Below are 22247 nucleotides of genomic sequence, written 5' to 3'. Positions count from 1 at the left end.
TAAAAAGATTGGGTGAAAAAAAGTGTGTCTATGTCGATAACACATTAAATGCCTGCATGTAAATGAGGTTTGACTGCTGTGCTGCAACAGACCAGACCAAACCACTGTGTGTGGAGAGGAGAGCAGTGTCCTGCAGTTCAGCCTAACTGGTTCATAACAGCAGACATACCTGCCTCAACGCCACAATTAGCACTGAACTTCATATGCTGCTTGTGAAAGTATAGAGGGAAGAGAGGAGTTAGTTAGGAGTTAGTGGCAAGCCAAGTGTAGCTAGCAGCACTGTTTCACACAGGCCTATAGATGGAGTTCTTTCTGCCCTAAATAGAGAGGATAGGTCCAAGAGAAGAACAGAGAGAGAAAAGGACCCCTTACCCTCCGGTGTTGAGTCTGGCTTATTATCTCTCTTCCTCTTTTTCCGCTTTCCCTGCACAGATAATCAAAACAATGTAGTCAGAAAAAAAACAGGTTACTATCAAAATGAAAGCAACATGCTTCAACACTACAGCAAACAACTTCAGTGTATGAGAACAAAAGTCTTGTCGATCATTAGAATCACAGTATATATGGAATTATTTTTTAACCAACTGGAAATGAGGCGCTTACTTCCGTAACCCACATTTCCCTCCCTTGTTGAAAGATCCATGGGAAAAAGTCCTACTCACATAGTTATCTCGTGCTGACCAGCCTGGGTAGAGTTGGGAGTGGAGTTGCCTCTCTTTCCTTGCCAGCTCATAGTATTTGGCTTGCTCTTCTCTCGATAGTGAGTGCCACTGAACACAAACATGACAAAAGTCAGAACTGGCCAAAGCATGTACAGAATTTACACACACACACAAACACACCTACAAACTGTGGTGTGTCTTTGTGTGGTCAGGCAGTGTGTTGTGCTGTGCTGTGCTCACCCTTCGGCCCAGTATCTGGTTGATGGCAGCGCTCTCCTTCAGGGTGCACTCAGCCACCACCTTGGCCCTCATCTCCTTCATGTACAGCATGAAGGCATTCAGAGGCTTCTTGATGTGGGGCTTTTTGTCCTCCTCCTTCTTCACCGGGCCGGGAGACTTTCTGCTGAGACACAAAATACACATTGCAAATGTCACTTAAAATAGTCCTCCTTGTGTATGAGGTCTGATTCCCTTCCAGAAGACCTGGCTGACCTCTTACAAAGAAATAGGATGCTCTAGAATCCTGGCTCTCTAAATGGAATTATGAATAGAGACGGGATACTCAGTCAACAACCAATTTTAATAAGAGTAAATAAAGTGTTTATATGTTTGGATAAAGGTAAATGTGAAGAATCTCAGTTATTGGTCCTTACGAATGCATAGAGGGGCTCATGTGGTCATGAGTGTTTGGTTCCTGCTTGATGGCTGGTGATACGATAGCAGGATGAGGGATGCCAGTCTGGTGCATGCCGTGGGGGTGGTGGGGCATCATGTGGGGGGAGAAACGGCTGGACACCAAGCTGGAAACAACAAAGACAACACAACCCTAACGGTTAACAAACTTTCAACAAACTTCTTACACACTCTTTGGGTCTGACCTGTCAAGTCGACTGTTTGTCTGGAGTCTAGACTAAAGTAATGCCCACAATGAGCTACATATTTCTTTTTTTTTGTTCAAATAAAGGCTTTTTCAAAAGTCCCTTTATCCAACCATGCCTGGAGAAAAGTGAAGTGTATGGTAACCATGGTGACAGAGGGGACCTGACACCGGAAACCACTGCTTCCCGTGTTCAAAACCATGCAGGGTCTTTCTTCCACAGCTATCAGAACAGAACACCTTCAGATAGCTGTTGGAAAATGAGAGTGGTGCTAACACAATGGTACATTGTACATGGACAAAGGGGGAAATTAAGTTCCACGCTCCTCTGCCACACATTCTTGTTAAATGCATGAAAGGAAAATCCTTTAATGCTTCATAAAAATCTCAATTTAACAGACAGATATGGTTTTGAAAGTCCAAAATACACTATAAGCTTGTACTTCATGTGAGTGTGTCCAGACTTCATGTGAGTGTGTCCAGGCATTTTTCCTATTTTGTTGCCTTACAACCTGGAATTAAAATGGATTTTTGGGGGGTTGTATCATTTGATTTACACAACATGCCTACCACTTTGAAGATGCAAAATATTTGTTATTGTAAAACAAACAAGAATTTAAGACAAAAAAAATGAATAAAACTTGAGCGTGCATAACTATTCACCCCCCCAAAGTAAATACTTTGTAGAGCCACCTTTTGCAGCAATTACAGCTTCAAGTCTCTTGGGGTGTGTCTCTATAAGCTTGGCACATCTAGCCACTGGGATTTTTGCCCATTCAAGGAAAAACTGCTCCAGCTCCTTCGAGTTGAATGGGTTCCGCTGGTATACAGCAATCTTTAAGTCATACCACAGATACTCAATTGGATTGAGGTCTGGGCTTTGACTAGGCCATTCCAAGACATTTAAATGTTTCCCCTTAAACCACTCAAGTGTTGCTTTAGCAATATGCGTAAGGTCATTGTCCTGCTGGAAGGTGAACCTCCATCTCAGTCTCAAATCTCTGGAAGACTAAAAGACTGAAACAGGTTTCCCCTCAATAATTTCCCTGTATTTAGCGTCATCCATCATTCCTTCAATTCTGAACAGTTTCCCAGTCCCTGCCGATGAAAAACATCCCCACAGCATGATGCCGCCACCACCATGCTTTACTGTGAGGATGGTGTTCTCGGGTGATGAGAGATGTTTGGTTTGCGCCGGACATAGCATTTTCCTTGGTGGCCAAAAAGCTAAATTTAAGTCTCATCTGACCAGAGTACCTTCTTCCATATGTTTGGGGAGTCTCCCATGTGCCTTTTGGCGAGCACCAAACATGTTTCCTTATTTTTTTCTGACCACTCTTCCGTAAAGCCCAGCTCTGTGGAGTGTACGGCCTAAAGTGGTCCAATGGACAGATACTCCAATCTCCGCTGTGGAGCGTCGCAGCTCCTTCAGGGTTATCTTTGGTCTCTTTGTTGCCTCTCTGATTAATGCCCTCCTTGCCTGGTGGGTGAGTTTTGGTGGGCGGCCCTCTCTTGGCAGGTTTGTTGTGGTGACATATTCTTTTCACTTTTTAATTATGGATTTAATGCTGCTCCGTGGGATGTTCAAAGTTTCAGATATTTTTCATAACCCAACCCTGATCTGTACTTCTCCACAACTCTGTCCCTGACCTATTTGGAGAGCTCCTTGGTCTTCATGGTGCTGCTTGCTTGGCGGTGCCCTTTGCTTAGTGGCGTTGCAGACTCAGGGGCCTTTCAGAACAGGTGCATACTTAAATAAAGTCCACCTGTGTGCAATCTAACTAATTATGTGACTTCTGAAGGTAATTGGTTGCACCAGATCTTATTTAGGGGCTTCATGGCAAAGGGGGTAAATACACAAGCACGCACCACTTTTTTATTTTTATACATTTTTGAAACATGTTATTTTTTTCATTTCACTTCACCAATTTGGACTATTTTGTGTATGTCCATTACATGAAATCCAAATAAAAATCCATTTAAATTACAGGTTGTAATGCAACAACATTGGAAAAACACCAAGGGGGATGAATACTTTTACAAGGCACTGTACATACAGTATTATCATATATTTATGACAAAACTGTCAAATATTACATGAACAAGCCTTGTTCAGGTGGGACAGACGGCAAGACAAACTTTGTAACACTGTGGCAGGAGCTGAGAATACTATTGATCATACAGAGACCCTGATGAATATTTCATCCTATACTAACACCGGAAGGCTCGCTACAAATCTTTCAAATTTTGACAGTCGGGCAGAAAGTTCAATCAGATGGGAGTTGTCGGTTCAGATGAGCTTTGATTTGTCGTAATCGATTCTCAGCCCTTTCATCTGTGTGTGTGTGTGTGTGTGTGTGTGTGTGTGTGTGTGTGTGTGTGTGTGTAGCAGATCAACTGAGAACATTGGCCTGGCCAGGGTAGTATAGTTCACAGAAAAGACTGTGCTGTCTACAGCGTATGGTTCTGAATGCCAATAATCTGTTCACGCTCTCTTTGGAAGGAAGGCTGAGCTCGTTTTTAGAAGACTTAGCACCCCTATTCCTTTGTAGTCCCTACCCACTGGCTGTCCACGGTTGGATACCCCTGTCCTAAGACTGTTATAAACTCAGCAATGAGAACATCATAAACATGACTACAGAATGCATTACAACCACAAGATATTGCTCTCTTTTTGGGGATGGCTAGGATGATGGTGAGACTGGGTGACAAAGAGCAAAGCGATCCACTCACCTGGACATAGATGCATTCATTGCGAGGGTGGGATAGGGGTGCCGGAACCCCCCCGGGGGGATAGAGTACATGTGCTGGCCCTGCCTGAGAATCAGAGGAGTAGAGGAAGGCACCAGTGAGAAGAGGATCAGACACAGCTGACAGATAACGCACCAGCACTAATCCAGCACTCAACTGCAATCCCCTGCTTGCGGAAAAGCACCGTTCAAATTGGTTACAAGACCCATAGCAAAACCCATAGAATGTGAAGAATTTATCCTAAATATCTCAAATATGTCAGTGTTTTATTATCAAAATTGCATCAGAATGTGCCTATACCGCAAAGTTTGACAAACACTGTACATATACCGTATTCAAAGTTTCTCCTATACTATACCAGGTTAGGACTGTACTTTGAGATAAATGCACTTTAACAAAACTATTCTCCATGTCTATGAGTTAGGAGGATGTGGGTTACTCCACAGATACATGACATATTGCCATGGGGCAGAGAGGAAAATGTGCAGTTTTATAGCAAATCTCATGTTATTCTACATATTTTGCAATGAGGCTGAGGGTATTTTGCATTTTTATAGCTCATTTCCTACTATTCTACACATTTTGCTATGAGGCTGAGATTATTATATATTTTTTTTCTGTCATTTAATTTTTTTTTTGTTGCCATGGCTTATAACATGTTCATATGCTATCTGGGGAGAAGGGTGTTTTGTGGTTGTGGCCCCCAGAGCCCATAGCAACTCCCATCCCTCTGCTGCAAGGGTGTATGGTATGCCAGTGCATAAATATGTATATAATACTGTTCTATTTAATGCTGTGTGTTACTCACTGTGGCACCAGCCATCCCAGAGGGTGAGGGATCTGTCCCACAGCACCTGGAGACAGGGGGTAGTACGGAGAGAGCTCTGATGGATGGGGAGTCCGAGGAATGCCTGAAGGGAACACAGAGGGGACAATTGAAGCAATAGATAATTTAAAGTCACAGTCAAGGTCATTTTCTCTAAGAAATTAATAGATATATAGACTGCAGTTTAAGTTTAATGCAAGCCATGTAATGCTTGCATTGAGGTTGTGTGTGTGTGTGTGTGTGTGTGTGTGTGTGTGTGTGTGTACCGGTCTTTGGGTCAAGGATCTCCGGGGAGAGGTGTGAGGGAGGGGTTCCGGGGGAGAAATGTTCATTGCTGTAGGTGATGAGGGGGGTCAACGGGTGGACGTGGTGAGCATGCTGCACCACTGGGACCTTGTTGGACTGTAGGAGAGACGAGAGGAGAGGAACACACAGAGGGGCTTTAGACACCAGAAAGAGAGAAGACTAGATAGACCAGGGTTTTAATAGTCTCCCTGGGTCTCCAAAGACTCAAACAGAAACAGGCTCATTCATAAGTCTGACATTTGTTGTGCCTGATGCTTGCCATATATGACCAACATGCATAGCCCTCTGCATCCTAATGCAAACTGTTCCAAATCCACCATGGACTCTGTTGGCATAAAGGTCATGACACATGTTGTTGGTAGTCACTGTATCATGTGGGTAAAGGTGAGTCCCTATGCCTGAGAATGCTGCCCGTCTGCCTGCCTCCCTCCCTGGTAAACAATGCAGGCTGTGGCTGTGTGTGTGACAGGCCCTATGATGCAATCTGGATCCCCACCAAGACACAGTGAAAGCCTGCAGATGCATACCAACACCATTACGGCCATTACGTGGAGGAGAGAACTGTTTGTTCAGCCCAACAGGCAAAGCAACAGGGCCCAAGATCTGAAAGTTACACCAACACAAGCCCCCAGTACTGTAGGTAGCTCAATGCCCATACACATGGCTAATCCCTACTCTCAAGCCACTAACTTGCCCGCACACTATTCAGTTCTTCATTGATCCATGTAGGATGACATTAATCCTGAACAGTGTTTTTAGTTCCTCATTGATATGGTTTGAGTACACTGGTACTAGATCTATCGATCTAGTCTAAGAGAATCAAATCCTATACACTCAAAGCACTCACAATACAGCATCAATCACAATGGGAGGTGGGGTATACATACACTTCAAGGAGTTCAATAACTGATTTTGTTGGAGCAGACTCATTGTTATTTCAGCTATTTTAATAGGGCTGTGTGGTGGCAGAGAAACGCCATATGCCCTGACTCTAGTGCAGCTAGCTAGCGGACCTGGCCAGGACAGCCAGGATGATACGATGATAATAATAATAACCAGCGTCTCTACTTTCATTAGGCAGCGTTCGGCCTCACCGTTATTTCCTCTGGCTGCCCTGCTCAATGAAACGCTTGTTGGCCCAACTCGTCACATGTGAGGGCCAGGGGGGGGGGGGGAGAGAAAGGAGTCTTGTTCCTCCAACCTAACCTTTCTTCAGTATCCCTCCCAACCCCCTTCTCAACCTCTCGTCTAACCAACGAGGTCCAGGATGGAACAAGGTTTGCATTGAAACGACTGTACGCTCTCTTACTTCATGCTGCTTAGAATTGTTCCAAATATCAGGCATGCATTTTCTGCCCTTTTTTAAAGCAGTTCCAACCTCTCCCCCTTTTTAAGTCTTTGCAAACGTGTTTCTCCTGCTTCCAAAGCCTGTTTGGATTTTAATAATGTCCGTTGTGATGAGGAAATTGCAGATGCAAAGCCTTGTAAAAGGTAAAGTACATATTAGATGTAAATAAAAAAATAAGCCAATGATACATGGATAAAGCTTTCATATTATAGGATTGCGTACGTACGATGATAATACATACATACATACATACATACATACATACATACATACATACATACATACCACCTAGTTGAAGTTTACATACACTTAGGTTGGAATCATTAAAAGTCATTTTTCAACAACTCCACAAATGTCTTGTTAACAAACTATAGTGTTGGCAAGTATACTTTGTGCATGACATCTACTTTGTGCATGACACAAGTCATTTTTCCAACAATTGTTTACAGACAGATTATTTCACTTATAATTCACTGTATCACAATAACAGTGGGTCAGACGTTTACGTACACTTTGCTTGACATCATGGGAAAATCAAAAGAAATCAGCAAAGACCACAGAAAAATAATTATAGAGCTTCACAAGTCGGGTTCATCCTTGGGAGCAATTTCCAAATGCCTGAATGTACCACGTTCATCTGTACAAACAATAGTAAGCAAGTATAAACACCATGGGACCACGCAGCCGTCATACCACTCAGGATGGAGATGCGTTCTGTCTCCTAGAGATGAACGTATTTTGGTGCGAAAAGTGCAAATCAATCACAGAACAACAGCAAAGGACCTTGCGAAGATGCTGGAGGAAACGGGTACAAAATTATCTATACCCACAGTAAAGTGAGTCCTATATCAACATAACTTCAAAAGCCGCTCAGCAAGGAAGAAGTCACTGTTCCAAATCCACCATAAAGAAGCCAGACTACGGTTTGCAACTGCATATGGGGACAAAGATCATACTTTTTGGAGAAATGTCCTCTGGTCTGATGAAACAAAAATAGAACTGTTTGGCCATAATGACCATTGTTGTGTTTGGGGAAACAGGGGGAGGCTTGCAAGCCGAAAAACACCATCCCAACCGTGAAGCACGGGGGTGGCACAATCATGTTGTGACGGTGCTTTGCTGCAGGAGGGACTGGTGCACTTCACAAAATAGATGGCATCATGAGCAAGGAAAATTATGTGGATATATTGAAGCAACATCTCATGACATCAAATTAATTACTGAAAAATCATACGTGATTTTCTGGATTTTTGTTTTAGACTGTCTCTCACGGTTGAAGTGTACCTATGATAAAAATTACAGACCTCTACATGCTTTGTAAGTAGGAAAACCTGCAAAATCGGCAGTGTATCAAATACTTGTTCTCCTCACTGTACATACAGTCAAAAGTTTGGACACAATTACTCATACCAGGGTTTTTCTTTATTTGTACTATGTTCTACATTGTAGAATAATGGTGAAGACATCAACACTGTTGTAAGCAAAAAAAAGTGTTAAATCTAAATGTATTTTAAATGTGAGATTCTTCAAAGTAGCCACCCTTTGCCTTGATGACAGCTTTGCATAATCTTGGCATTCTCTCAAACAGCTTCATGAGGTGGTCACCTGGAATGCATTTTAATTAATAGGTGTGCTTTGTTAAAAGTTAATTTGTGGATTTTTTTCCCTTCTTAATGCATTTGAGCCAATCAGTTATGTTTTGACAAGGTTGAGGTGGTATACAGAAGATGGTATTTTACCAAATAGGACTAAGTCCATATTATGGCAAGAACAGCTCAAATAAGCAAAGAGAAAATGACAGTCCATCATTACTTTACGACATGAAGGTCAGTCAATTCGGACATTTTTAAGAACTTTGAAATGAACTTTGAAACTCTCTATCATGAAGAACACCACAGGAATGGAAGACTCAGCGTTACCTCTGTTGCAGAGGATAAGTTCATTAGCGTTAACTGCACCTCAGTTTGCAGCCCAAATAAATTCTTCACAGAATTCAAGTAACACACACACACACACAACATCAACTGTTCAGGAGACTGTGTGAATCAGGCCTTCGTGGTCAAATTGCTGCAAAGAAACCACTACTTATGGACACCAATAAGAAGAAGAAGAGACTTACTTGGGCCAAGAAACACGAGCAATGGACATTAGACCGGTGGAAATCTGTCCATTGGTCGGACGAGTTCAAATTTGAGATTTTTGGTTCCATCCGCTGTGTAGGTGAATGGATGATCCCCGCATATGTGGTTCCCACCGTGGTGTGATGTGTGGGGATGCTTTTCCAGTGACACAGTCCCTGATTTATATCGAATTCAAGACACAATTAACCAGCATGGCTACCACAGCATTCTGCAATGATACGCCATCCCATCTGGTTAAGGCTTAGTGGGACTGTCATTTGTTTTTCAACAGGACAATGATCCAACACACTTCCAGGCTGTGTAGGGGCTATTTTACCAAGAAGGAGAGTGATGAGTGCTGCATCAGATGACCTGGCCTCCACAATCCTCTAGGCCTCAACCAAATTGAGATGGTTTGGGATGAGTCGGACCGCAGAGTGAAGAAAAAGCACCCAACAAGTGCTCAGCATGTGAAACTGTTGGAAAAGCATTCCAGATGAAGCTGGTTGAGAGAATGTGCAAAGCTGCCATCAAGGCAAAGGGTGGCTACTTTGAAGAACTAAAAATGTATTTTGATTTGTTTAACACTTTTTTCGTTACTACTTGATTCTGTGTGTGTTCTGTCATAGTTTTGATGTCCCCACTGTTGTTCTACAATGTAGAAAATAGTACAAATAAAGAAAACACGTTTTCCGGGATGGAAAAATGCCAACAATGTAAACTTAAAGGGATATTTGGGGATTTTGGAAATGAGGCCCTTTATCTACTTTCTCAGAGTCAGATGAACTCATGGATACCATTTTTATGTCTCTGCTTGCAGTTTGAAGGAGGTTGCTAACTAGCATTAGCGCAATGACGAAGTCAAATGGGTATCCCCTCCTTTCTGTGACTGTTGCCACCGCTGCTAAAGAAAACTAGAGAAAAAGACTGGATGGTCGCATAAAGCATTTATGCATAATGTAGAAAACCCAAAGCCCAAATGTCATGTATACTTTAGACATTCTTTGTTGTTCCACTTCATGTACAATGTGAGTGAATTTTCCCTATATTGTGGATGCTGTTTGAGACCTCTAGACCTGAGAGCCAACATTTTTGGGAAGCACTTCAGTGAGAATTGGAAACGATCGCCATTAATAATTCATACTTTGGAATACACCAATCATGTGTTCGCTCAGAAGAGAGTTTAAAGTTTAACAGCGCCAGTTTCAACATGAAGACCAGTCTGCATACGAGTAAAGCAAGCAAAAAAATGGAACAGAAATATGTAGACGTGGGCTGTCCACATGCAAAAGCATTTAGGCCAGCGGCCTACCTGCTTAAACCATCTTCAGAGGAGAGGTCCCATTGTGGTCTACCTTTAAGTACATAGATGGTTACCTCATCAACTTCTACTGGGTTATTAGATGCTGACAGAAAAGCAATAAGCAAGTCCCTCCCTCTCGATCAGAATAATTGCGAGTAGTTACAATTAAATAAAAGCATTGGTATTACACTTCTTCATTCTGTCACATTGAACTTTCAGTTGGATAGCAGTTCAACAGTAGTTACCAGTTAGCCAACATGAAAAAAATGAATTGCCCAAAAACAAGTAGTCTTAATGTGTAAAAGTGAAGAACGCCAACTTAAATCATGGTTCTAAATAAAAGGAGGAACTCCCCTGCCCATCAATACCTCCATTCAGCCTCTAATTACCCCTTTTACCCATCACAACCTCACATGCTTGGGTTCATGAGCCGTGGTCAAGGTGTAATATGGAAACCACATGGAGCATGAGCTGTGTTTTAAATATAAAACAACATCTACGTGACGGCCGGGACATAGGAGCAATCTGGAGACAGACGGGACCTGCATTGACACACAGACATCGTGCTCTCTACATAGACCTGCCTGCTCGTTAAACTACCCAGTCCACTGTAACAAAGCACAATGCCTTCACAACTGACGTGTGGTAACACTGTTGAATGATATTGGATTCGAGTTGACACGGTAACAGGAAAATGAAAAATAGAAAAAAGTTGCTGAGCCAGTGCAGAGACAAGGTGGCTGTCTGTTAAGCGGTTTGAGGCAAAAGAGGCCAAGGTGGCAGTACCTCACTGGGCCGTTAAACTTGGAACACTGCTAAGAAAAGCTTAGTCCTTGGTCAATGTGGGTGGAGGGGTAGATTTCATTCAAATAAACATGTTTTTGGATCCTGCACATCTGAATTGAATTACTAGGCAAACAGCCGATGGGGAAGAGCGCTCAGAAGAAACTGAATAACCCCAGAGCTTTGTGTGTGCCTTTCTGCTACGTGACCCCTTCTGGGTGGGAGGCTCAGAGGCTTTTCAAAACTCCAGGAAAGAAAGAGTGAAAAGAATGCATGGCATGCTGAGAAATCCAATAATTGTTTTCAATGCCAACAGGAAAAAGGACATAAGAGTGGACTGACTGTCATATGCTTTTAGAACAAGCCCACCAAAAACTACAGCAGACAAGTTGCATCGCTTAAAGTCTGAACAGTCATCCCCACTGAAAGGGTCAATGGCAATTACATTTAAAGTTAACAAAATGGCTGTGTCACGTTGCAGTTGCTAGACACCAATAAATAATTTAGTGTTTCACCTAGGTCACGAGGAACTGAGAGGGCAAGCGAAAAGGCAAGCATTGACACAAACATAGTGACCACTAGTTACCACAGCCACAAAGTCATAGATTCCGGCCTATTTGTTCAACTTATCTTCTTTAAATGTGATTTCAAACCTAACCACACTGCTAACCTTATGCCTAACCATACCCTTAAAATAAAAACAAAAAGCTACATTTTTTTTTCATGAATTTGTGAATGTGGTAACTACTGGAAACCTACAAACATGGTGAAATTACTAAAAAAGGATGTAGAGATTATTCACCACTGATTAATCAAATAGCCGATTTTGAAAGTTTTGGTTTTCAGATGACTGTGTACTTAGATGTCGGGACCTGGTTCCTATATTTGACTTTCACTGAGGTACTGAGTCCAGTGTGTGTCTATAAAAGCAAGGTTTCTGCAGAGCCATGGAAGGACTGCAGCCTTCCCATCAGTATTCAGTTAAGGCTTTCCAAAACCTTTGATTTTATGATGGACTCTGGTTGTTTAATGCGTAATGCAACATGGCAAATCTCAGAGCACACCCAGTAAAACAAATTTTGACTGCAAGCTAGCAGAAAGTAGCTTTGCCAAAACCAACCTGTACCATTCTCATTCGATGTCTTACAAAAACTGCTATTCAGTCTAATGTGCCGAAAATATCAACGGAAACTCCATGGACAGGCCCTTTTTGGATGCACACCCATGTCAATGCTAAGCTCTTACTACTTCGATTCACTTAACAAGCAATCTGGTGACCTCCATCCTGCTCTAAGTGAGTTATGACAAGCTGCTGACAGTGACCAAGACCAACGCTCCTGTTGTCAACATGATTGTTCTGTAATGGGGTACTGAAACACAAGATAGAGGAATTCTTCTGTCTTTGTCAAATTCAGAGCATGAGGCCATTTTGTGCTGTGAGTACTGATGATCTGATGACTGGGCAGACAAACACTGAAGTTAGGGCTATCCGATCTCATTAGGAAGTCACATTCTTTGTAAACATCCCCCATTGATCTTTTAACTTTTGCTAGTGAAAATTATGTGGACACCCCTTCAAATTAGTGGATTAAGCTATTTCAGTTACACCCGTGTATAAAATGTACCACACAGCCATGCAAACTCCATAGACAAACATTGGCAGTAGAATGGCCTTACTGAAGAGCTCAGTGACTTTCAACGTTGCAGTCATAGGATGCCACCTATCCAACAAGTCAGTTCGTCAAATTTCTGCCCTGCTAGAGCTGTAAGTGCTGTTATTGTGAAGTGGAAACATCAAGGAGCAACAATGGCTCAGCCGTGAAGTGGTAGGCCACTCAAGCTCACAGAACGTGACCACCGAGTGCTGACGCACGTATCATGTAAAAATCGAGTCCTTGGTTGCAACACTCAATACCAAGTTCTAAACTGCCTCTGTAAGCACCGTCAGCACAATAAATGTTCATTGGGAACTTCATGGGATTCCATCACCAAGCAGCCGCACAGAAACCTAAGGTCACAATGTGCAATGCCAAGTGTCAGCTGGAGTGGTGTAAAGCTTGCCGCCATTAGACTCTGGAGCAATGGAAACACGTTCTCTCAAGTGATGAATCACGCTTCACCATCTGGCAGTCCGACAGACAAATCTGGGTTTGGCGAATACTAGGAGAACGCTACCTGCCCCAATGCATAGTGCCAACTGTCAAGTTTGGTGGAGGAGGAATAATGGTCTGGGGCTGTTTTCATGCTTCGGACTCAACCCCTTAGTTCCAGTGAAGGTAAATCATAACGCCACAGCATACAATGGCACAATTCTGTGCTTCCAACTTTGTGGCAAAAGTTTGGAGAAGGACCTTTCCTGTTTCAACATGACAATGCCTCTGTGCACAAAGCAAGGTCCATACAGAAATGTTTTGTCAAGATTGGTGTGGAAGAACTTGACTGGCCTGCACAGAGCCCTGACCTCAACCCTATTGAACACCTTTGGGATAAATTGGAACGCCGACTGCAAGCCAGGCCTAAATCACCCAACATCAGTGCCCAAACTCACTAATGCTCGTGGCTAAATGGAAGTAAGTCCCTGCAGCAATGTTCCAATATCTAGTAGAAAGCCTTCCCAGAAGAGTGGAGGCTGTTATAGCCGCAAAGGGGGACCAACTCCATATTGATGCCCACAATTTTGGAATGAGATGTTGGACGAGCAGGTGTCCACATACTTTTGTAGTGTATAAATACAGTGAAGGACACATCAGGGTTTCCATTAGGAAAAAGTGCCACGACATTTGACCGGTAACATTTGAATTTACTGGACATTTGAGAAATGTACCGGACCCATATGCATTGGGTGCATAACCTGATTAGGGTGTCCATTCACGGTGCTCAGAATGACACAAATCACATTTAGATTATGGTCATTCAAATTAACAGAACATGCAAGTCGAAGATGCAACAATGTGCGGTCCTTCTGACCAAATTCTGATGCGCACTTTGAAGATGCTTAGACTAACTGTCCACATGTACTTTTCCTCAGCCTACAAGAGGAGTAACGCACGACAAAATCACTAGCCTTTGTCAATCTACTATCCCCCATAGTAGGACAGTTGACCTGTTCTATTTGGTCAGCTTGTTGAGAAGGAAATAGCCTATTCCAAACAGACTCTGGGACAGTTGTGGGAAGATTGATCCCAAATTCATACAAACAGTAGGCCTTGGCTACATCAAACAAGTTTTTTTTGTTTTTAAGCAATGCGTCTGATGAAACAGATCAGAACGTTTAGCTTAAAATGTTCTTCACATTATAAGCTCAGCAATCCACACAAGGCAGTAGGCTACACGTGAATGTTCGTTTCGCAATGCAATTAGCAGGAAAACACCATTGTCAAAAGGGCACTTTCATGTGAGAGGTTTCATGTGACAGATGAAAATATCCACTAAGAGATTTAGTAGCCTACTTTGAAGCAAGGAAATACATTCCTCATAATGTATTCAACCATTCAGGTTTCAAACAATGAACTATGTTGTTTTCAAAATGCCTATCCTACTGCCTCCAGCTCATTGCAGAGTGGTGTGTGACACGGTGATGAGGCCTTCCCTTGGCATTTGAGATGCAGCAGCAGCAGCTCTCGCGCTGTCTGACAGATGTCCCACTCAAAGACTCTGTATGCTGTACGTGTGTGATAAATAAGGTACATGATGAATATACTGCAGAATACACACTCGTCACTATAATTCCACTAAATTATGCCAATTAACATATAGACCGATAAGCATGACCAGTCAAATGAATTTCCATAGACTGGTATTTCCATCAATGAATAGGCTAAAAAGCATTACTTCGCAATGGGATTTTCATCTTTTCCTCGACAATTGGCCAGAACCAATTTGATTTAAAAATCGACTTATCTACCCTGGTACACACACTAAAAAGGTAAAAAAATATATGTTTTTAAGAAAGTAGTGTTTTTTTTAGACAAGGGCATTCCATGAGTTGGTACAGTGCCTTGCGAAAGTATTCGGCCCCCTTGAACTTTGCGACCTTTTGCCACATTTCAGGCTTCAAACATAAAGATATAAAACTGTACTTTTTTGTGAAGAATCAACAACAAGTGGGACACAATCATGAAGTGGAACGACATTTATTGGATATTTCAAACTTTTTTAACAAATCAAAAACTGAAAAATTGGGCGTGCAAAATTATTCAGCCCCCTTAAGTTAATACTTTGTAGCGCCACCTTTTGCTGCGATTACAGCTGTAAGTCGCTTGGGGTGTGTCTCTATCAGTTTTGCACATCGAGAGACTGAATTTTTTTCCCATTCCTCCTTACAAAACAGCTCGAGCTCAGTGAGGTTGGATGGAGAGCATTTGTGAACAGCAGTTTTCAGTTCTTTCCACAGATTCTCGATTGGATTCAGGTCTGGACTTTGACTTGGCCATTCTAACACCTGGATATGTTTATTTTTGAACCATTCCATTGTAGATGTTGCTTTATGTTTTGGATCATTGTCTTGTTGGAAGACAAATCTCCGTCCCAGTCTCAGGTCTTTTGCAGACTCCATCAGGTTTTCTTCCAGAATGGTCCTGTATTTGGCTCCATCCATCTTCCCATCAATTTTAACCATCTTCCCTGTCCCTGCTGAAGAAAAGCAGGCCCAAACCATGATGCTGCCACCACCATGTTTGACAGTGGGGATGGTGTTCAGGGTGATGAGCTGTGTTGCTTTTACGCCAAACATAACGTTTTGCATTGTTGCCAAAAAGTTCAATTTTGGTTTCATCTGACCAGAGCACCCTCTTCCACATGTTTGGTGTGTCTCCCAGGTGTCTTGTGGCAAACTTTAAACAACACTTTTTATGGATATCTTTAAGAAATGGCTTTCTTCTTGCCACTTCCATAAAGGCCAGATTTGTGCAATATACGACTGATTGTTGTCCTATGGACAGAGTCTCCCACCTCAGCTGTAGATCTCTGCAGTTCATCCAGAGTGATCATGGGCCTCTTAGCTGCATCTCTGATCAGTCTTCTCCTTGTATGAGCTGAAAGTTTAGAGGGACGGCCAGGTCTTGGTAGATTTGCAGTGGTCTGATACTCCTTCCATTTCAATATTATCGCTTGCACAGTGCTCCTTGGGATGTTTAAAGCTTGGGAAATCTTTTTGTATCCAAATCCGGCTTTAAACTTCTTCACAACAGTATCTCGGACCTGCCTGGTGTGTTCCTTGTTCTTCGTGATGCTCTCTGCGCTTTTAACGGACCTCTGAGACTATCACAGTGCAGGTGCATTTATACGGAGACTTGATTACACACAGGTGGATTGTATTTATCATCATTAGTCATTTAGGTCAACATTGGATCATTCAGAGATCCTCACTGAACTTCTGGAGAGAGTTTGCTGCACTGAAAGTAAAGGGGCTGAATAATTTTGCACGCCCAATTTTTCAGTTATTGATTTGTTAAAAAAGTTTGAAATATCCAATAAATGTCGTTCCACTACATGATTGTGTCCCACTTGTTGTTGATTCTTCACAAAAAAATCCAGTTTTATATCTTTATGTTTGAAGCCTGAAATGTGGCAAAAGGTCGCAAAGTTCAAGGGGGCCGAATACTTTCACAATGGACTGTATGATGGGAAGTTGTGATGTCATCTGCCTCCCACTCCATTGCAATAGAGAACAAAAGAGGAAAGACCCACCCTCCTCCTTGTGATGTCATGACTTACCTGGACCACCTATTGAGATGTGCCTTTTGTTAACTAAATCAGGTGTTAAATGAGGTGAAAAGGAGACTGGAGTGCCACTTTAATGTTGAGTCACTTATAACTAATGACATGTCGAACAGTCTAACATGGACCAATCAGTAGGAATGGTAGAATGACCTGAAGGAGCGGTATTGGCAGCATGACCTCCATGATTATGATCGGACTGCATTACTCTAGTTTGAGGAGTGCGTTATTGCTGCTGTGCAAATGATCTGTGGTACCAGATGGCAGACAGCTCTCTCCCTGTCCAGTCTGCTCCAGCAAGGCCGGACACTACTGGTGGAGAGACAAGGCAAGGGCTGACTCCCACAATACATCAACTGGCCCTGCATCGCCATTGATGTATAATGAATGAAGAGGTAGCCCTCTGAGTATGATATGGGGGCGGGGGTGGGTATTCACAGACAAGCAATGTTCCCTTCTATTGTTCCCTTCTCCCTAGTCTGCCCACCCGTACCACCAAAAGCAAAACCAACTGAATGCTAAACAAACCTGTCTCGTAAATAATTGAGGATCTCGGCCGGAGCAGGCTCTGATTAGCATACAGGCCTTATGGACCCAATCTGCACAGCAGCTACAGGACAGAATTCCCCGTTCCACAGGCTTCTCATCTCCAAACAAGGGTTGAATTTCTTTTTCAAAGCTTCCTCTCGCTCATGGTCCACTAAGACAACGAGAGGAGTCCAAGTGAGACCAGCTACATCATTCATTACAATTGACATTGTTGTCTGCTGCAGGCCAGGCACCGTGAGGGACACTTGATGATCTGAGTCACCAGGAATCTGATCATCAGCGATGGCATCATCATCTCATTACTGCTGTAGAACTGCTGCTAAATGACTAATTCATCAGCAAATACACGAAGGGGGAGAATGCCTTTCTACAAACACATTCTAGGGCAGATAAGTCATCAGTAAAAGGGCCATATGTGTATGAACAATTTAAGATTCTGAAGGTACATGCATGTGCGCATACTTGAGGGTCACCTCCAGGAGTCCCACAATCAATATCAGAGAAAAACGCTGTCTCCACGCCAGCCATCATGAATATACAATTATGACATGTAATGAGTGCTTGCAGAAGAGAGCAGGAATACATCAATATTGTGGTTGATGGAAGCCCTGCTGCTGTCCCCTGGCTCCCTCTCCTCAGGTCCCTCTGGCTGGTGTTGGCCCTGGCCCCTGGGCAGTAATCCCTGGACCCCCGTGTACCTCTGCATGTTCCCATCCGCTCCCATTGCTCTCATTAGTGCAGTGCTGGGGCCCTGCAGGCCTGGAGAGCCTGCCTCCTGCTCCCCCTCTCTGCTGCCTGGGTAATGAGCACATAATCAGCCTGGCTCCCTGGCAGCAGCTCACCAGAAGGGCATGTGGGTTTATGGCCGTGGTGTGTGTGTGTGTGTGTGTGTGTGTGTGTGTGTGGGGGGGGGGGGGGGGGGGTAAGGGCACAGTGGGGTGTTTCAATCTGAATCCCCAGTGGCCCAGCCTTCCTTTGCTACACTCCCTCTGTATCAGAGGATGCTTCTGCTCACACATTTGATGACCCTTTGTCTCAGATCACCTGATCTAGAATGGCTACTTCCTCTTCTAATTCACATGACCCAATACTCTATTGCCAGAAAAGATTTAAGGGGAAGGACATGTAAAAAGTGAAAGACAGTGACTTGAGATGGGAACCAGCAAACTGTCCACTACCAAATCTAAAGTTAGGCAATTAAAATAAGTCAAATATTCTCCTTCAAAATTAGCTACAGTAAATCCCTCACGCCTGAATGGCAAAGTACACAATAAGTCTCTCTCTATTTGACCTTCCTGGTTCAATAGACGTCGCACAGATATAGAAGGCTCGCCACAACAGAGAAATCCAGAGTTCAGCCAAGGCAGGGCAGCATGGAACCAAGCCAGAGTCCTCAGTGTTCACGTCAAGTCTTCAATAGTCCCTTTCAATTCCTCCTGATTCACTTCCCATTACTCTGCTCCTTATTCACATTTTCTGCTATTCCATAATGCAAGACCATGCATTTCATAATGTTATATATTAAGTAAATAAAATAAAATCCATTGGCAGGAACAAAACAGGGCACAGCGGACAAACGAGCCATGCTCACAGAGTCACCGACAGGTCAGCACTTATTGTAATAAAATATATTTAAATTGGCTTCCAAGACCATTTTAACAGAGAGTGAAGTCAGCCACAGAGCAGCTCTGGATTCCCCAGGACAAGGCCTGCACTACTCCCACTGACAACAGCTTCCCATTGACACCACTCAATGAGGACTTTGTCAAGTGCATCATTGCGTTTATGAGATCCGACAAACACACCAAACTAAACAGACCCGTCTAGCCGGGATTACTGAGGTCACAGGCTGAGTCACTGTGGTTATTTTCCCACAGCGTGTTGACTGAGGCTGGTTCTCTCTGAGCACATCTACAGATCACTTCCCTAACCCCAGATCAGCAAGATATGCTGTTCTTTCTCTCCCCACTTCATGGTATGTTGATCCCTAGTGGCGTTTATCTAGTGTTATCACTAAAACACGGTTCCATATGAGGTGTAACAGGCCCAGCAGGTCCTGCATGTCCAGAGGTGCACAAAAGAGGCTGTGCCAAAACATAATCACGGATGACTTCTCTACGGAAAGGCATATGAACTGGCGGACGTGACCTTAAATTATATGATAATTAATGATAAATTATGTATTGGCCTGGCATGGTATGGAATGACTAGATGACTGTTGTGTAATGATGTAGTGTAGTGAAGGGTGCTGTGAGCTGTTACTAGACCCAGTGGATGGATAGATGGTATGGTGTACTCACTAGGTGTCCTGGGGTGGGGGAGCGGGAGTCTTTGAGTCCAGCAGCTCCAGGGACATCCAGCAGAGGCCATTTCATCTGCAGGTACTGTGGGGTGAAGAAGGAGTAACATGAAATCAGGATTATTTAGATAGATTCAAATGAAAGCGATCACAGAGAAAAGGAATGTATTTCTATACCTAATCTGCTTCATATACAGGGTAAAGCTACAAATCACACAGTTTTACACCATATGCTATTATCGAACTTGCTATAATGTGTCGAGACTAACTCGCTAATGCTTGTTGAGAATGAATAGCATGAAATATGGTTTAGCTATTCCAGAACAGACCACAGTGTAATAAATGGTGTGGGAGCCAGCAGAGAGCCATAACTCTGACAGACACCTGTATGAGACTCATATGCTGTTGGAGTCAGACACCGGCTTTTGGCAGCAGGGGGAGAGGGATGTGAACACAGCGGACTGGAGGGGGACTGTGAAATCGCAGTTTGTCAGGGTAAAAACAAGATTCCAGCTGTGGGCGCCCATCGACTAGCGGGTGGGAAGGGACAGCTGGAAGGAAGCTCCATCAGGAGAGGGGAAAGGCAGGGGTGGGGTCTCCGCACTAAACCTATGGCATCCTGGTGAATTGTTTTGGCCTTTTGACCCAAACCAAACTAATCCACTTTTATTGTTAGCATTTTTCAACTTGCTATCATAGTTGTTATCATTGGCTTAAACATTACTGTTTTCTTTTCCATTTTTTTGGCACAGAGTTTAACACAATTGTTCATTTATGGCCGCCCAGCCCATGTGTAACTCCCCATGGAACAGGGTCATGTATGGAGGAGTTGTTTTATTTCCTCCTGAAAGCAACACGTTTAAAATAGATTTTCTAGATCAGTCTTGGTGCGGTGTGTGGAGCTGGTGCTCAGACCGATGCAGAGCTCGGCCATCTGGTTTGTGAATCAGTTTAAATACCGAATACAGCAGACTGTCATACATGTGCATTTTCTCCATGGTATCCAACGATTTCAAATGAATTAAAAAGGTTTTCCTTTCAGTTTCTGCTGCATTTGTGGTATCATAGATATTCTACATTGCCTTTTTACATTTGCCTCAGCCTGTGTCAGTAGTAATGTAACAGCATTGCTGTTTAGTAATTGCGAGTTGTTTTACACATTACTCCGTAGTTTAATTTATGTTCACTATGACACTCCCCAAAATGGCTGGGTCAGCAGTAGGCTAAATAGAGAAGGAAGAACGACGTGCATCTCAGAGTCCCCATAATCAACCTCTGTCACTGGGGCTTGGGTTTTATCAGGCAAACTTTGACTGTTTCGCTGTACTGATTTTAAGGGTTTAAGACCATTTTAACAGTTTAGCTGTTTCAGCTATTTTACTCATCTCTCTCTCAAAATCCATATCCCAGATTAAAATAAAATATCTATTTTGCATGGAAAAAAGCCATATTGTACAATAAGACATGGTACGTTTCCTCATCTTACATAAACCAAGGCTGTGCACTTAATACATTGTACTGTTGCAAAGTCTATAAGGGGGAGAACTCGCTGCATGCATGTGAAAGATGACAAAAACCTTTTCAGGGCTTAAAAGGAGTTGACAATCATCTGTGCAGGATTAGATTTTTAAAGCTTCATTCATCACTCTGAGTTCATAGGGAGGAAGGAAGCTTGGATGACTGCAGGTTAAAAATGGAAAAGACATAACAGGAGGGGGAAAGGGAGAGAGGGAGAAAAACATTTTCAGGAATGAGTTTGTCGGAGCAGGCAGAGGGTATTGTTTCCTGACAGCTGGGGCCCAATAGAATACTGAGGGAGGGGGGGAAAGGGGACCCTTATTCCCATCCAAAATGGGGGGGGGGATTCTTGGAGTTGACATCAGTCCTCTTCATTTTCACCACACTGCTCAAGGCTGAATCGCAGGTCCTAATGGGCCCAAGTCCATACAACTGTCAGGAGGCCCTTGCTTTTAGATGCTGCTAGCTCCCTATTGAAACTTTATTTTGTTCTGTGCATACTGCCTAATGAATGCTGCTTTCTGGAGGGATAACCAAAACAATACATTTTTCACTGTCTAATCTATGTCAATCACAAGTCCCTCCACAAATGAAACAAGCCCTATTGTGAGCATTTGGTCTACCCTGGCCTGACCATGCCAGCCCCCAGCTCTCCCACCCCCTCCTTCCCTTATTGGACAGCTTCTAAGGGGACTGGGGAACATACCCTGAGGCACTTTTAAATGTCAAATGAGCCAGCCTCCTTCATAGAATTGTCACTGTACTCGATGCAGCGGCTAGTTAGAGAAAGACCCCTTCAAAACGTCCATCTTCCCCAACCCTCCCTGTAAAATGTCTACCTCACACAGCCAGTATCAGCAGTTCCTACATCACTGTAGTCAACTACACACCAGCCGCACACTACGAGAGAGGGAGAGGTGGTAGGGGATCAACTCAGGGGGGCTTCAGAGTTATTCAACTGCTTTCTATAAATCTTTCCACACACACAGGTCAGTGTTCCTCATGCAGGAAAAGCTGAGAGTCTAGATTTTATATAGATATTTCCTACACTCCAAGTTCGGGGCAGAAGCCTCAAATTAAAGTGGGAATGCAATGTTCTCTCTTCAAAATAACAGAACATTTAGACTAAGAATCAAGGGACCCTTATTCAATCAAAATCAATGAAAAATTCTGTTTGACTAAAAACA

At 43.2% G+C, this 22247-nt stretch overlaps 1 protein-coding gene across 9 annotated transcripts in view; it reads right to left on the bottom strand.

Moving 5' to 3' along the window:
- Positions 1-22247, bottom strand: part of LOC110536043 (transcription factor 7-like 1-A) — a 46686-nt gene that overhangs the window by 1170 nt on the left and 23269 nt on the right. For 2 of the 9 annotated variants that reach the window (XM_090190661.1, XM_090190662.1), the window contains 9 exons: positions 19544-19627; positions 5383-5518; positions 5099-5201; positions 4273-4356; positions 1316-1462; positions 903-1062; positions 663-770; positions 373-424; positions 170-206 (listed from right to left, as the gene is read on the bottom strand). In XM_090190661.1, coding sequence (XP_090046787.1) covers positions 187-206; positions 373-424; positions 663-770; positions 903-1062; positions 1316-1462; positions 4273-4356; positions 5099-5201; positions 5383-5518; positions 19544-19627 — 894 coding nt within the window. In that variant the 3' untranslated portion in view covers positions 170-186. Of the gene's footprint in view, positions 1-169; positions 207-372; positions 425-662; positions 771-902; positions 1066-1315; positions 1463-4272; positions 4357-5098; positions 5202-5382; positions 5519-17826; positions 18039-19543; positions 19628-22247 lie in introns of all 9 variants that reach the window. The other 7 variants (XM_021621554.3, XM_090190658.1, XM_021621553.3 and 4 more) reach the window with 5 other exon arrangements.

Source organism: Oncorhynchus mykiss, chromosome 11, assembly GCF_057628025.1.
Source record: "Oncorhynchus mykiss isolate SJ-2025 chromosome 11, ASM5762802v1, whole genome shotgun sequence".
In the NCBI taxonomy this organism is placed as follows: Eukaryota; Metazoa; Chordata; class Actinopteri; order Salmoniformes; family Salmonidae; genus Oncorhynchus; species Oncorhynchus mykiss.
This window is presented reverse-complemented; position numbering and strand designations above follow the sequence as displayed.